Source organism: Desmodus rotundus, chromosome 7 (assembly GCF_022682495.2).
Source record: "Desmodus rotundus isolate HL8 chromosome 7, HLdesRot8A.1, whole genome shotgun sequence".
Classification (NCBI taxonomy): Eukaryota; Metazoa; Chordata; class Mammalia; order Chiroptera; family Phyllostomidae; genus Desmodus; species Desmodus rotundus.
The window spans coordinates 15,546,932-15,560,473 of record NC_071393.1 but is presented as its reverse complement, the minus strand read 5'-3'; the positions used below and the strand labels follow the sequence as shown (position 1 = coordinate 15,560,473).

The following is a 13,542-nucleotide window of genomic DNA, read 5'->3' as shown; positions in this document are numbered from 1 at the left end:
TCTAAGAGTTTAAGGAAGGGTAGCTGGCTCATTGATTTGCCTGTCGTAAGAGCAGTTTGTGACTCGGGAAATCTCAGGAGATTTTGTCAACCAGTTCATTGTGGGTCAGATAAGTGTTTCAGTCCCAAAGGTGGGATCTTGTTTTGAAAATAATCCCCAAGCCAGCCAGTTGCTGTGGTGGGCCCTCAGAAGTCAGTCAGGAAGTAAATTTTTCTGTTTCGTCATCTACCAGGCTATTCAGGTGTAGTATAAAAAGGAAAGAGTAATGCTTCGTTATCGATTAGCAGAATTACTGTAGTATTTGTAGATTATTTTTTACTTCATTTTCCAAAAATAAATTTAAAGATAAAGTATGAATATTGATTTGTTTTCTAAGAGTATACACTTATCATTTTGTTGGTAACAGTAATCTCTAAAATGGTATGATAATTGAGAAAGGTCCAGGGTAGGTTTTGTTATTTATTCTTGTTGCTGTATAAGATTCTGCCCTGAGAGGACTCAGCTAAGCCATCCCTTACCTGTAGTCAGGCTGTTCATTAAGGTGTTTAAAATTCATGAGTTGACTTTTGGTATGAGCACATAGCATCTGAATGGGGTCTCTGGGATGGTACAATTATTGTGTTGTGTTCTCTGCACAGGCACCAGAGCAATGGAGCTGTCATTGCACGCTGTGGACAGCCGGAGGTCAGCTGGTGGGGCTGGCGAAATGCTGATGATGAGCACCTGGTGCAGTCAGTGGCCAAAGCTTGTGCCTCTGACTCCCAATCAAATGGCAGCAAGCTGTCAACTAGAAACAGTTCTCGAGACTTTCCCAACGCAGGAGACCTTTCTGATGTGGAGTTTGGTAAGGTGCTCCCTAGACCCCTGGCAGCAGTTTTTATGGCATATGGGAACCTTTAATTGAAATGGCTTCCTCCTATAAGGCAGAATTTGTATCATAAAAAAGAGAGAGCAAAGCTTCAGTTGAAGGGATTGCTTGAGGAGTCATGGGTCTTGTCAATGAACGAGAAGATCCCTTGTTTCAAACTTGATTTAAGAGGACTGGAGTGTTTTTTTATCTTTCTTGCCATAGTGACAAGAATGAAGTATATATGTAATAGGGGACCTGCAGTGTCTCCAGACCATGGGGGAAACACCAGAACTACCAATATAGAAACAAGATATAGGAGATTGTAGGCAAAATAGAAATACAGAAGTCTAATGTATCAAGAGTTCTGGTTGGGTGGATTTTACCTTTTTTTTTTTTTTTTTGGTACTGTAATATGTGCCCATGGTTCTTATTTTGTACAATTCTGGGAGAGACGGGTATTTAGTATTTCCTCCTCACTCCTGATGTTCCTAGATTCTTCTCTGTCAAATGCTTCAGGAGCAGAGAGTTTAGCCATCCAACCTCAGAAGCTTTTGATCTTGGATGCACGTTCCTATGCTGCAGCTGTTGCGAACCGAGCCAAAGGAGGAGGCTGTGAATGCCCAGGTGAGGTGTATAGTGCTTTGTCCCCCAACATTCGTTCCTTGTGAGTTCATGTCTCTAAATTGATATCTCTGTGCCCGACTGAATCTTAGTTTTTAATATGAAATGAATGGCAAGCCATATTCCTCAGCTATCTTGCGAGAGAGTTCCTTGAATTCTTTTTTGTTTTATTTTTAATCCTCACCTGAGATCATGCTTATTGATTTTAGAGGTTGGGGGAGGGAGGGAGAGAACTACTGATAGGAGAAACATCCATCGGTTGCCTCTTGTTAGTGCCCTGACTGGGGACTGGACCTGCAACCTATGCATGTACCCTGACTGGGAATTGAACCTGTGATCCTTTGGTTTACGGGACAATGCCCCAACCAATTGAGCCACACGGGTCAGGGCCTCTTTGAATTCTTAAGACTATGCTCTTTTCAGGGGTGAAGCAGAGGAGGAGTTGCAGTGAAACCAAATAATCCTCCTTTCCTGTGCCAACCTTTAGGTGATAAGGAAAGTCAATCCTCTCCCATAATAAGGTCTGTTCATATTTGGAAGCTGCTTCTTCAGTGGTTCAATTTCTCAGCCTTCTAAGAGCTTTTTGTTGCTTTTGACAAGTGGGTATGCTCATCACTGGTCTCAGAGAAAACTGCTCACATGGCTTCTACTTAGAAAACCTGGTGTGGAAATTGAAGCAGTAAATAGCAGAGTGCCCTCTCCTCACCTATGACATCCCTACTGTTTGAATGCTGGTTTCTCCAAAGAAGGACCCCTTTGATGCCAGTTGTGTGCCAATGGAGCAGACATAGGCCCCAAGCTCCTCATTCATATGTGGTCTAAGCTAGAAATTAAAAGCAATGGTACCAAGGTGAAATTTGAATGCATGAAATGCATTGTTCTTCCAGGTTCTTTTCAAAGAGATTCCAGAGCTAGCTAACTTAGCTATAAGTTAGCTAAGGTCCTGGAGAACATTATGCTAAGTGAAATAAACCAGTCAGAGAAAGACAAATACCATATCATTTCACTCACACATGGAATCTAATGAACAAACTGAACTAAGAAGGAAAATGAGGACAGACTTGTAGATGGAGAGCAGGATGACAGCTAGTGAGGGGTAGGTTAAGGGGTAGATGAATGCTGCGGGGACGGGTGTATAAGGGGACTAAAAGGTAATGGAAAAAATACAATAAAGATTAAATAAAATACACACACACAAAAAGCTAAGGTTCAAGAAGTAAACCTGAGATGAGACAGAAGTATATACTTTTTTTTTTTTAAGTAACAGCTTCTATTTCATTTCAGTACCTTCACAAATCTAACCTTCCTTCTTGCCAAAACAGCTAAAATTTCAGCACTGTTTTCCTCTCATAATAAAGGACTGGGCTAATACAGACATCAAAACATTGCAGTTTCATTAGCAGCTGCAATGGGTTCATTAATAGACATTTTGCTTCTTTTAATTTTGGCCATGTGGGCTTTAAATTTAATGTATTTGTGTTGTGTTTGTTGTTTTTCTCTCCAGAGTATTACCCAAACTGTGAAGTTGTGTTTATGGGGATGGCTAATATTCATTCAATTCGGAGGAGTTTTCAGTCTCTGAGGTTGCTGTGCACACAGATGCCAGATCCGGGAAAGTAAGACCTTGGCCTTGCTTTAATTTTGCATTGCTTTTTTTTTTAATGAGTTCAGAGTTGTTTTTTCCTCTATTTCATGGTAAACTTTGGTTTTATTGTCAGTCTCTGTGGGTATTCTTTCTGTGTTGGGAGCATGGCAGCATAAATGAGCTGGGATTAAAATCTAGCCCTTTGAAAGGCTTAAAAATGTGCAGCACATAACAAACCTCAGCCTTTCAGATGGAAGCATTGCTTTCTTGTTTTTCCTGGAACCTCTTCCTTCTCTACTACATTGTTTTTGGCCCAAAATAAATTAATTCTTTGGTTTCTGATGTCCTATAGTGACACTTGCCTGCTGTGAACTGAGATGTTTTACCGTGAAAAGTCAAAATGTATTTATCATGATCTAAAAAGGGTTAAACTGAAAACTTGCCGTTAGGTTATTTCCTTTTACATATGCTTCTGATTTCTAAACTATCCTCTCATTTATTAAAAACATTGCCCTGATTTTTATTGCTTATTAAAAATGAATGGCTGGCATTTGCAGTGAGGAAGGTGAAATGACACCCTCTCTTCCCAAGGGAACTGTTTGAATACAGGATAAATTAGGAAGAATGCCCTGTAAAACAAATATGGACAGATAAATATTTAAAAGCCCCTGCTTTACTATTTTAGGAAGCTCAAAGTGGTGCCAAAGAATAGAAATTGTGCTGGTATTTGTGCTGGAGCCCGTAGCTGTTTCCCCGGGTTCTGTTCAGTAGATCTCATGATCACATCAAGTTTTGCAGCATTCTTTATTTGATTTAGTAAATCAAATGGCGGCCTGAACCACTTGTGCTAACTCCTGGTAGCAAATGATTAAATTCATCACAGTTGCAGTCAGCCCAGAGGGTGAAGCGCTCTTCTTGAGGAAAAGCCTGACTGAAGAAATGAGTTTGCTGCTCTGCTTCAGGGAACAGCAACATGCGTCTGCCATACATTTACAGAACCAGCTAGTAGCAGTCTCTTCCTTAAAGGTGGGGCATAGAAAGGAGGACTCAGGAGATTTGCCACTAATTGACTGTATGATTTTGGCCAAGCGACTTAATCTGTGGGTATCAGTTTTCCTATCTATAAAATGAAAGGGATGGAATCAATTCTACCTGACCTCTAAGATCTTCCATATATTAAAACTATAAAGCTATTCTTTTAACTCAGTCAAAAAGATGTAATTAGTGGTCGCCTGGTCCAAATGAATGTCTGGGGGATTTTATTAAAGGAGTAGGTAATGTTTTGTCTTTTTTTCAATTACAGTTTACATTCAGTATTATTTTGTATTACTGTGAGGCATGTAGCATAGTGGTTAGAATACTTCACAGTGTTCCCCCCAACATTTCCAGTACCCACCTGGCACCATACATAGTTATTACATTATTATTGACTGTATTCCCAATGCTGTACTTTATGTCCCCATGACTATTTTGTAACCACCAATTTTTACTTCTTAATCCCTTCACCTTAATCCCTTAACCCGCCCCCAAGGCCCCCTCCTGCTTTGTCTATCTTTGGCAGCAAGTCATAATGCAGTACTGAAGCCTCCCTTGAGGAGACAAGAAGCTATGGCAGTGGTGGCACCAGCTAGAAACGAGCCTCCCAACACTTGTTTGTGGATGTGGAGGACTAGGGCGCAGTATATTTCTGCTCCAGTTTTAGAATAGAATAAGGGAGTGTGGCGTTTCTCAGCACCTCCTTGGTTGGCAGATTTTGGAGTGCAGCTTCCCTGTTAGGCATGGACAACACCAGCTGGTATGTGTGAATAATTCAGTCAGGTCAGGAGAACCTTACACTGGTTTTCGTGTACTGTTTCTCCAGGGGCCAGGAGATAATTTACTATTTGCTCTTCTAAACCTTATCTTCTAGTTTCTTTCAAGACCCTGTGAGGAATGAGAATAAACAATTGATCCACTAGCAAAAAATGTTTCTTGGGTATCTGTTAGGAGATAGAAAGTCTTAAGGTTGATTTATTTTATTTTATTTTATTTTTTATTATTTTATTTTATTTTTACCCATAGTTTAAATATTAGGAATCTTCACTGTATGCTTGGCACTGTACTAAGGGTAGGGGTTCAGCTATGCCTGAGATACAGAGTCTGCCATCTGAGGATTTAGAAGTCTGATTCGTAGACCAGGCCATTCCATGAGAAACCAGTGCTTATGCACTACATTCTTTTTGTCTGTTTGCCTGGAAAGATCCTTCTCCTTGGACTTCATCAAAAATTGACACTCATTCTCCAAGATTTAATAGTCCTTTATAGTCTTGGAAACAGCCTTCTCAGAACCACCCAGCAGAAGTATTTATTCCCTCCTCTGACTCTGTTTAAAGGGCTAGACTGCATTTTTAAACAAATCTGGTTGCATTTTGAAGAAATCAAGAGAGCTTTTCGGGGGGAGGAGGATGAGAATAGAATTTATGACAGGGCATAAGACAAAAACTATCAACACAGTTGAAAGACCAGCGTGATCAGCTTGTAATTGCTCTCAAGGGGCAATTCTTGGGATCTGATATTTCCTAAAGGCCTTCTGAAAAAAAGGTCTTCCAGATCCCTGCTGAATCCAGTCTCTGTTAAGTCCAGTAATACTGTGTAGCCATTGGTGTACTAATTTGCATGAGCCTAAATTATTAGTTTGGGCCTATCCAGTTTTAGTCAATAGACATTCAAGACCTGAGCATTGGTAGGTGTTAGAGAGTGGTAGCAAGCGATGTTGTCTACACTATGCTTGAATGTGGCATCCAGCTAACTAGATTTGTATCTGTGAGTCTTCTGTACTTTTTTTTTTTTTTTTTTTGAGAACTTGTTGGGCAGAGTTGCTGACTATTAAATATAAATATCTTCTGTTTTACATCTCAGAAGTGGCTGCATTTTCTTCAAGAGAAGATTCCAGAAAGGATGGCTTTTTATTTTTAACTGGATATATACCTACCATGGACTGAAAAATAATGAAATGTTAATTCTCTAGGGAAATTAGCGAAATGATTTTTGGAACAAAGGGTGATCCTATTAATGACTGTCCTATTTCTAAGGCCCTCCTCTATTATATAGTAGGGCTTGGGCCTCATCCTTGTATGTGATTTTTAAAAATATGTTTTAGCTATTACAGTTGTCCCAATTTTTCCCCCTTTGTCCCCCTCTACCCAGTACTCCCCATTCCCTCCAGCCATCCCCCCCGCCTTAGTTCATGTCCTTGGGTCATGCATATAAGTTCTTGGCTTCTCCATTTCCTATAATGTTCTTAACGTCCCCTGCTTATGCTATACCTACCAATTTGTACTTCTAATCCTTTCACATTTCCCCCCATTCTCCCATTTCCCCCTTCTAACTGGTAACCACCAAATGATCTCCATTTCTATGATTCTGTTCTTATTCTGCATATGTGCTCAGTTTGTTTTTTAGATTCAGTTGTTGATAGTTGTGAATGTATTACCATTTTAGTGTTCTTCTTTTCCTTAAATAAGTCCCTTTAACATTTCATATAATTTTGGCTTGGTGATGGTGAACTCCTTTAGCTTTACTTTGACTTGGAAGCACTTTATCTGCCCTTCAATTCTAAATGATAGCTTTGCTGGATAAAGTAATCTAGGTTGTAGGTCCTTGCTTTTCATCACTTTGAATATTTGTTGCCGTTCTGTGTAGTCTGCAAAGTTTCTTTTGAGAAATCAGCTGGCAGTCTTATGGGAACTCCTTTGTAGGTAACTCTCTGCTTTTCTCTTGCTGCTTTTAAGATTATCTCTTTATCTTTAACCTTTGGCATTTTAATTATGATTAGTCTTGGTGTGGTCTTCTTTGTGTCCATCCTGTTTGGGACTCTCTGTGCTTCCTGGACTTGTATGTCTATTTCATTCACCAAATTAGGGAAATTTTCCCTCATTATTTTTTCAAATAAGTTTTCAATTTCTTGATCTTTCTCTTCTCCTTCTGGGACCCCTATAATTTGAATGCTGGTACGTTTGAAGTTGTCTCAGAGGTTCCTTATCCTATCCTCGTTTTTTTGGATTCCTTTTTTTTTCTTGGTATTGATTGCATCTTTTTCTTCCTTATGTTCCAAATCATTGATTTGATTCTCAGCTTCATCCACCTCACTGTTGATTCCCTGTAAATTTTTCTTTATTTCACTTAGTATAACCTTTATTTCTGCCTGAGTCTTTTTTTTTTTTTTTTGGCTGTTGAAGTACCCAATGAGTTCCTTGAGCATCCTAATAATCAGTGTTTTGAACTCTGCATCCGATAGATTGCTTATGTCCATTTCATTTAGCTCTTTTTCTGGAGTTTTGATCTGTTCTTTTATTTGGGATATGTTTCTTTGTCTCCTCATTTTGGCAGCCTCCCTGTGTTTGTTTCTATGTTTTAGGTAGTGCTGCTTTGATTCCCTTAGTAGTGTGGTCTAATGTAGAAAAGTGCACCTGTAAGTTAGATGGTGTGGAGCCCTAGGTATCAATCACCTGGATGGGGCAAACTGTTTGAACAAGGTTGATGGAGTCTCAGCTATGGTGTTGCTACTCTTTGGCTCTGTGTGGGGGAGGGCTCAGAAAAGGGACAGTGGCCTCTGCCTGGCCTCTGGAGTTTTGTCCAGGAGAAAGCTGTTCCCTGGCACTCGCCCTGATGCCAGAAACTTTAGTTTCTCCCTGTATGCCACTGGTGCCCTTCAAGCTGCAGCCCCAGTGCTGGAGCCCAGAGGGAGTGAGTCTAAGTAAGTCATTAAGTCTGTTGCGGACTGTTTAAGAGGAGATGCCTGAGAATCTTGCGGTTTCTTCTGCTGCTCCAACCCCCACTGGTTTTTACAGCCAGAAGTTATGTGGACTTATCTTCCTGGCACTGGAACTCTGGGCTGGGGGACTCGGTATGGAGCTGGGATCCCTTGCTCCCGAGATACTGCTTCCAATTTTTATCCACCACACATGGGTGTAGGACTCCCCATTCCTCATCTCTTCCCGTCCTACGTCTGAATAAGTGTGACTTCTTTAATTGCTTGGTTGTAGGACTTCCACACAACTTTTCTGATGATTTAGAGTGATAGTTGTTTTGTAGTTCAGTTGTCATTTTAGCTGTGGTTGTGTGAGGAGGCAAGCCATGTTCACCTGTGACTCCATCTTGACCAGAAGTCTGTATGCATTTTATAAAGACAGAGTTTTTCTGTTTGTTTTGGCAGTGTTTTATTTGGAGGGAAAACACTTTAGGAATTGTTTTTTAATTTGACAGGTATTTGGACTGATGCAGTAAAGTAAATCAGAAGAGTTAGCATTTCCTTATCACCTTTTGTTTTTAATTTTGTAGTTGGCTCTCAGCTCTTGAAAGCACAAAATGGCTTCATCACCTATCTGTGCTTTTGAAGTCGGCGCTTCTGGTAGTGCACGCTGTGGATCGTGATCAGCGACCGGTGCTAGTGCACTGCTCAGATGGCTGGGATCGCACCCCGCAGATCGTGGCGTTGGCTAAGCTCTTGCTGGACCCTTACTACCGAACCATAGAGGTGGGTGCATCCAGGGAGTAGGATTCGGTAATTCGGGGTGGGTGGGAGAAAAATTGGAGGGCTTTATGATCGGTTTTGGTCATGTGGTTAGGTCTAATGAAAGTGAAATTTCCTTGTTTTTAAATCATTGCTCCTTTACCTTGTGCTAAGTTTGGCGATGCTTACTGCACAGTTCTTGCCACGTAAATTGGGCAGGTTGTGGATAACAAAGTATTGGGAATACAGACATACTTTCCTGTATAGTCCCCAGGAAAATGGGACTTCTGTAGAAGGATCTTGGTATACTTATTATGGTTGTAGATACCACCACAGAATGTTCTGTGGAGGAAGAGGTCTACTTGAAATAACCACCTGTTTGGATTAAAGAAGTAAGAAAAACCATAAATGTATGCTAAAATACTGAGCTGGCCAAAAAGTCTGTTTATTTTTTTCTGTAAAATAATGTTTCATCAATAACTTTATTGCTTTGAATATCGTGAGTATGTCTGCTCTCTCCTGTGTGGTATAACGCTGATTGTTCTTAATTAATGTCTCAATTTGATCACTATCAATTTCAGTTGGTCTACCCGGCCACGGAGCATCCTCCAGCGAGAAACCTCCAGCATGAAACTTTGCAAAAACACTTTTGACACATTCAGTCAGTCGCAGCACCTTCTCCATACACTGCAGATCTTTTTTTGCATTTCAGTTGCACTTTTACCTTTCCTGAAATAATAAAGAATGATGTGTTGAAAATGTTGCGTATTTTCATCCATCTTCAATATTAAAATGACTACACAAAAAATCACCAATTTTGATGTTTATTTTTTAATGCACACTGATACGACAGCTTTGCAATACAATCTAACAAAGTTGTTCTGAATGAAGTTAAAGACAACTGAGTGCTACTAGAGCCATCTTAGCGAAAACACCAAACAAGCTTTTTAGCCAACCCAATATATGTAAATTAGGAGTTAGGAAAGGTTTTACATACATGACTTTGTAAGTGTAACATGAAAGACAAAAAATAAAAAAGATACTTAGGGAAAAAGTGACTTTCATATAGTGAATGAGAAAGAGGCTAAAAATACACTACATTAACTCAAGAAAGACTTAGATAAATGCTTTGTACCCTTTTGATGATTATGGAATGGAGTTGAGAGAATGGGAAAATTGGCTTAAACATGTGTTTCATTAGGAATGGAGGCTGGATCCTTTGGCCTTGAGGCTGGATCTGGGGTTTCTTCTGATGGGCTTAGTGGGAGGCTGTTAAAAGGATTCACTGCTAGTGACACCAGACTCAGGCCTGTCACAATCTGGATAGATAAGCACAAATGGTCTCTCTTGGGTTCTTTCTTGCAGGGTTTCCAGGTTCTGGTGGAGATGGAGTGGCTGGATTTTGGCCACAAGTTTGCTGACCGGTGTGGTCATGGGGAGAACTCAGACGATCTGAACGAGCGTTGCCCAGTGTTTCTGCAGTGGCTTGACTGTGTTCATCAGCTTCAGAGGCAATTTCCTTGCTCTTTTGAGTTCAATGAAGCATTCCTTGTAAGTTTGGGCATATGACTCTTCATTTAGGGACCTTCTAAATTCATGGGGTATCAATGCAAATGTTAGTGGGCCACTATTCCTTGGAAACTGTGTATCCTTTTTAGAATTTAATATAAAGGCCATTCTTTCTCCAATTTTTTAAAATTAAAAAACAATAATAATCAAGTATTTATTTATTCCTTGAATCCAGGTGTACTAGATTTGTATAAAGTCTTCGAGTTGGTTTAAAATAAGCTTTTAAAATGGATGATAGAAGCCCTAAATAGTGGGCAGCAATAGAAACAATATCCTCTGCTCCCTCCAATTCATCTACCACACCCCCTATGTCTGTTCCACACTGTGTCCCTTCCCCTTTGACAAAAAACATGCTCTCTTTGCCTTCCTCCAGCCTCTCCTTCTTTTCACTTGTTCACCAGCTGTCTCCTCTCCTTTGCTCAGCTGCATGGCTCCAGCATTTTCCCTCTCTGCCTTTTGCATTGGCATAGTTCCCTCTCTACCAGGTAATTGCCATCAGTATACAAACATGGTATAGTGGATCTCATTTCATTACATTTTTCTCAGTCCTGTACTGTTGCCCACCCCCCCCCCCCCCCGCATTTATCTCATTTCTTCACAGCAGAGCTCTTCAAATCTTCTCTATTTACTACCTCAAATTTTCCCCATTCTTTGTTAAACCCATTCCAATCAGATGTTCACTCCCAGTTTATCAGAGCTGCCTTGTGTTGCTAATCTAGTGATTAGCTCTAAGTCTTCATCTTTTTAAAAACATTTAATTCCCATTTATTTAAAAGTTCCATCAGTCTGTGTATATTCATCTCTTTTTTAAATTGAGGAATAATTAACATATAATTAATTTCAGGTATATGGCATGATTCAATAATAGTTCTACACATTATGAAATGATCACCACTACAATACTAGTTGACATCCATCACCATAGTTAGTTAATTTTGTTTTCTTGTAATGAGAACTTTTCAGATGTACTCCCTTAGCAACTTTCAGATATGCAATACAGTATTATTAACTATAGTCACCATGCTTTACATTACACCCCCATAATTTATTTATTTTATAATTGTAAGTTTGTACATTTTGACTGTCCTTATCTTTGATCCATCAATATTTGGCACAGTGTAATCACTTTTTAAAAATTACTTTATTGTTGTTCAGTTACAGTTGTCTGCATTTATCCCCCCACCCCACCCCAGCCATCCCCACCTCCCTCCCTTGCTTCCACTCCCTCCTTGGTTTTGTCCATGTGTCATTTATAATTGTTCCTGAAAACCCTTCCCTGTAATCACTTTTTTAAAAATATTTTTTTTCAAAGATCTTACTTAATTTTAGAGAGAGGGAAGAGGAGGGAGAAGGAAAGGGAGAGAAACATCATTGTGTGGTTGCCTCTCGTGTTCCCCCGTCTGGGGACTTGGCCCACAGCCCAGGCATATGCCCTGACCAGGAATCAAACCAACAATCCCCTGGTTTGCAGGCCAGCACTCCATCCACTGAGCCACATCAGCCAGGGCTAATTGCTTCTTTTTTTGAAACACTTGAAACAATTGACTTACAGCGTGCACTCTTAGTTCTCTACTTCACCAGCTGGTCGTTTCTGTCTCTCTTGCTGGTTGCTCCTTATAAGCCTAGATCTGAATTTTGGAATGCCCCAGGGCTCAGTCTCCAGGCTGCTTCGTTCTCTATCTATATTTCTTCTCTAGGAATTTCACTCACTACAGTGGCTTTAATTGCTATCACATTTAATTGATATAAATGTGATTCCCACATTTATACATCATCAGCTCAGACCTCTCCACTTAACTCTAGACTCACATATCCAACTGTGACTATTTAGTATCTCCACTTAGATGTCTTAATGGTATTTTAAACTTAACATTTTCAAAACTTAGTTTTTGATTTCCACATCTCGCCACCCCAAAAGCTGATCTTCCATAAGTCTTCCATCTGATGAAATGGCAGTTCAGTTCTTCCATTATTTAGGGCAAAAATTTGTCATCCTCAACTCTCCTTTTTTTTTTCATATTCCACATTCAGTGTGTCAGCAGATTCTACAGCTCTGCTTTCAAAATGTATCTAAAACCTGATTACTTATTGTTGCCTCTGCTGTTTCCACACTGGTATAAGCCACCATCACCCAATTTGAGAGTGTCAACCCAGCAGCCAAAGGGATCCTTCTAAAGTATAATACAGACCATGTCATTCTTCTGCTGAGAAACCTCCAACAATCTTCCATTTCCCACAGAGTAAAAGTCAAAGTCTTAAAACAGAGGCCTGTGGGGCTCTCCTGGAGGTTACATGTCTAGCTTCATTTCCTACTATTCTCCTTGTCCAGTGTCCTTTAGTCACACTGGCCTCTGTCTGTTTCTCAGAAATCACAGGCATACACTCACCTTAAAACCATTGTGCTTGCTGTTATCTCTGCTGAGCATTTTCCTTCCAGATACCCACGGGACCTGCACTCTTAATTCCATCAGGTCTTGGGCCAGGGACTTTCCCACACTGCCTTGCACATGCCCTGTACCTCTTACTCTGCTTTATTGTTGTCCATAGTACTGGTCATCCCTCTCTCACAACCAGAATAAGATACATCAGGGTAGGAGAGCTATGTGATTATTGTTGTATGTCATCCCTATAGAAATGTTTGGGGTGTGTGAGATGCTCTCTAACCATTTGTTGAATGGTGACTTCTTTAGAAGTATGCTCTCAGTTCAGACTTGGGTTGCACACTGACCTCCTCCTATTTGCAGTTTATATGCTCTGTCGCTCTTGAGAGTGACTGTTAACTTAGGACCTCAGAGACTGTTTGTCAGGGATGCAAGAGGAGTGGGTATGCCAGTAATCTGTCTGCTCTTTTGAGTCACGAGTAATGGTGGTTGGGGTTGGTGCTCTGTAATTGGTGTTGTGAGGAGGCAACTTGCTGTGAACTGAAATGCTCTCAGGTGTCTGGGAAGACGTTTTCCCAGAGAATGTGTAGCCTATTGCTTGATTTTTGCCTCATTGGACTCCCATAGGTGAAACTGGTGCAACATACCTATTCCTGCCTCTTTGGAACATTCCTGTGCAACAACGCCAAGGAGCGAGGGGAAAAGCATACTCAGGAACGTACATGTTCCGTGTGGTCGCTGCTCCGGGCGGGCAACAAGGCTTTCAAAAACCTACTGTACTCCTCTCAGTCAGAAGCCGTATGTATCCTTTCTTCTCTGATCAGCAGAAGGAATTTACTGGTGGGGACATATAGGAGCCTTTTTGAGTAGTGACTTTTCTTGAAGGCATCTCTGTTGTCTCTGGATGGGTTAGTTCCATTTTTTTTTCTACCACTCTGTTCTGAGAAAGGCCTGTTTTCTGGTGATGCTTTGACCTCTTCTGTTCAGTGTGGTTTGATTTAATATACATCTCTACTTTGCCATTCAAAACATTAATCTTTTCTGG

At 40.5% G+C, this 13,542-nt stretch overlaps 2 protein-coding genes across 10 annotated transcripts in view; one reads left to right on the top strand and one right to left on the bottom strand.

The window, feature by feature from the left end:
• The window catches only part of MTMR3 (myotubularin related protein 3), a 115,964-nt gene that overhangs the window by 92,700 nt on the left and 9,722 nt on the right, over positions 1 to 13,542 (top strand). For 6 of the 7 annotated variants that reach the window (XM_045200944.2, XM_024566574.3, XM_045200949.2 and 3 more), the window contains exons 10-15: positions 639 to 844; positions 1,343 to 1,474; positions 2,976 to 3,087; positions 8,376 to 8,571; positions 9,913 to 10,098; positions 13,125 to 13,295. In XM_045200944.2, coding sequence (XP_045056879.2) covers positions 639 to 844; positions 1,343 to 1,474; positions 2,976 to 3,087; positions 8,376 to 8,571; positions 9,913 to 10,098; positions 13,125 to 13,295 — 1,003 coding nt within the window. The remainder of the gene's footprint in view (positions 1 to 638; positions 845 to 1,342; positions 1,475 to 2,975; positions 3,088 to 8,375; positions 8,572 to 9,912; positions 10,099 to 13,124; positions 13,296 to 13,542) is intronic. The other variant, XM_045200947.2, reaches the window with a different exon arrangement.
• The window catches only part of LOC112310356 (uncharacterized), a 42,606-nt gene continuing 38,032 nt past the window's right edge, over positions 8,969 to 13,542 (bottom strand). For all 3 annotated transcript variants that reach the window (XR_011651415.1, XM_053928769.2, XM_053928771.2), the window contains one exon: positions 8,969 to 9,276. Coding sequence is in view for 2 of the 3 variants with exons in the window: in XM_053928769.2 (XP_053784744.1) it covers positions 9,206 to 9,276 (71 nt within the window). In the remaining variant the exon portion in view is untranslated. The remainder of the gene's footprint in view (positions 9,277 to 13,542) is intronic.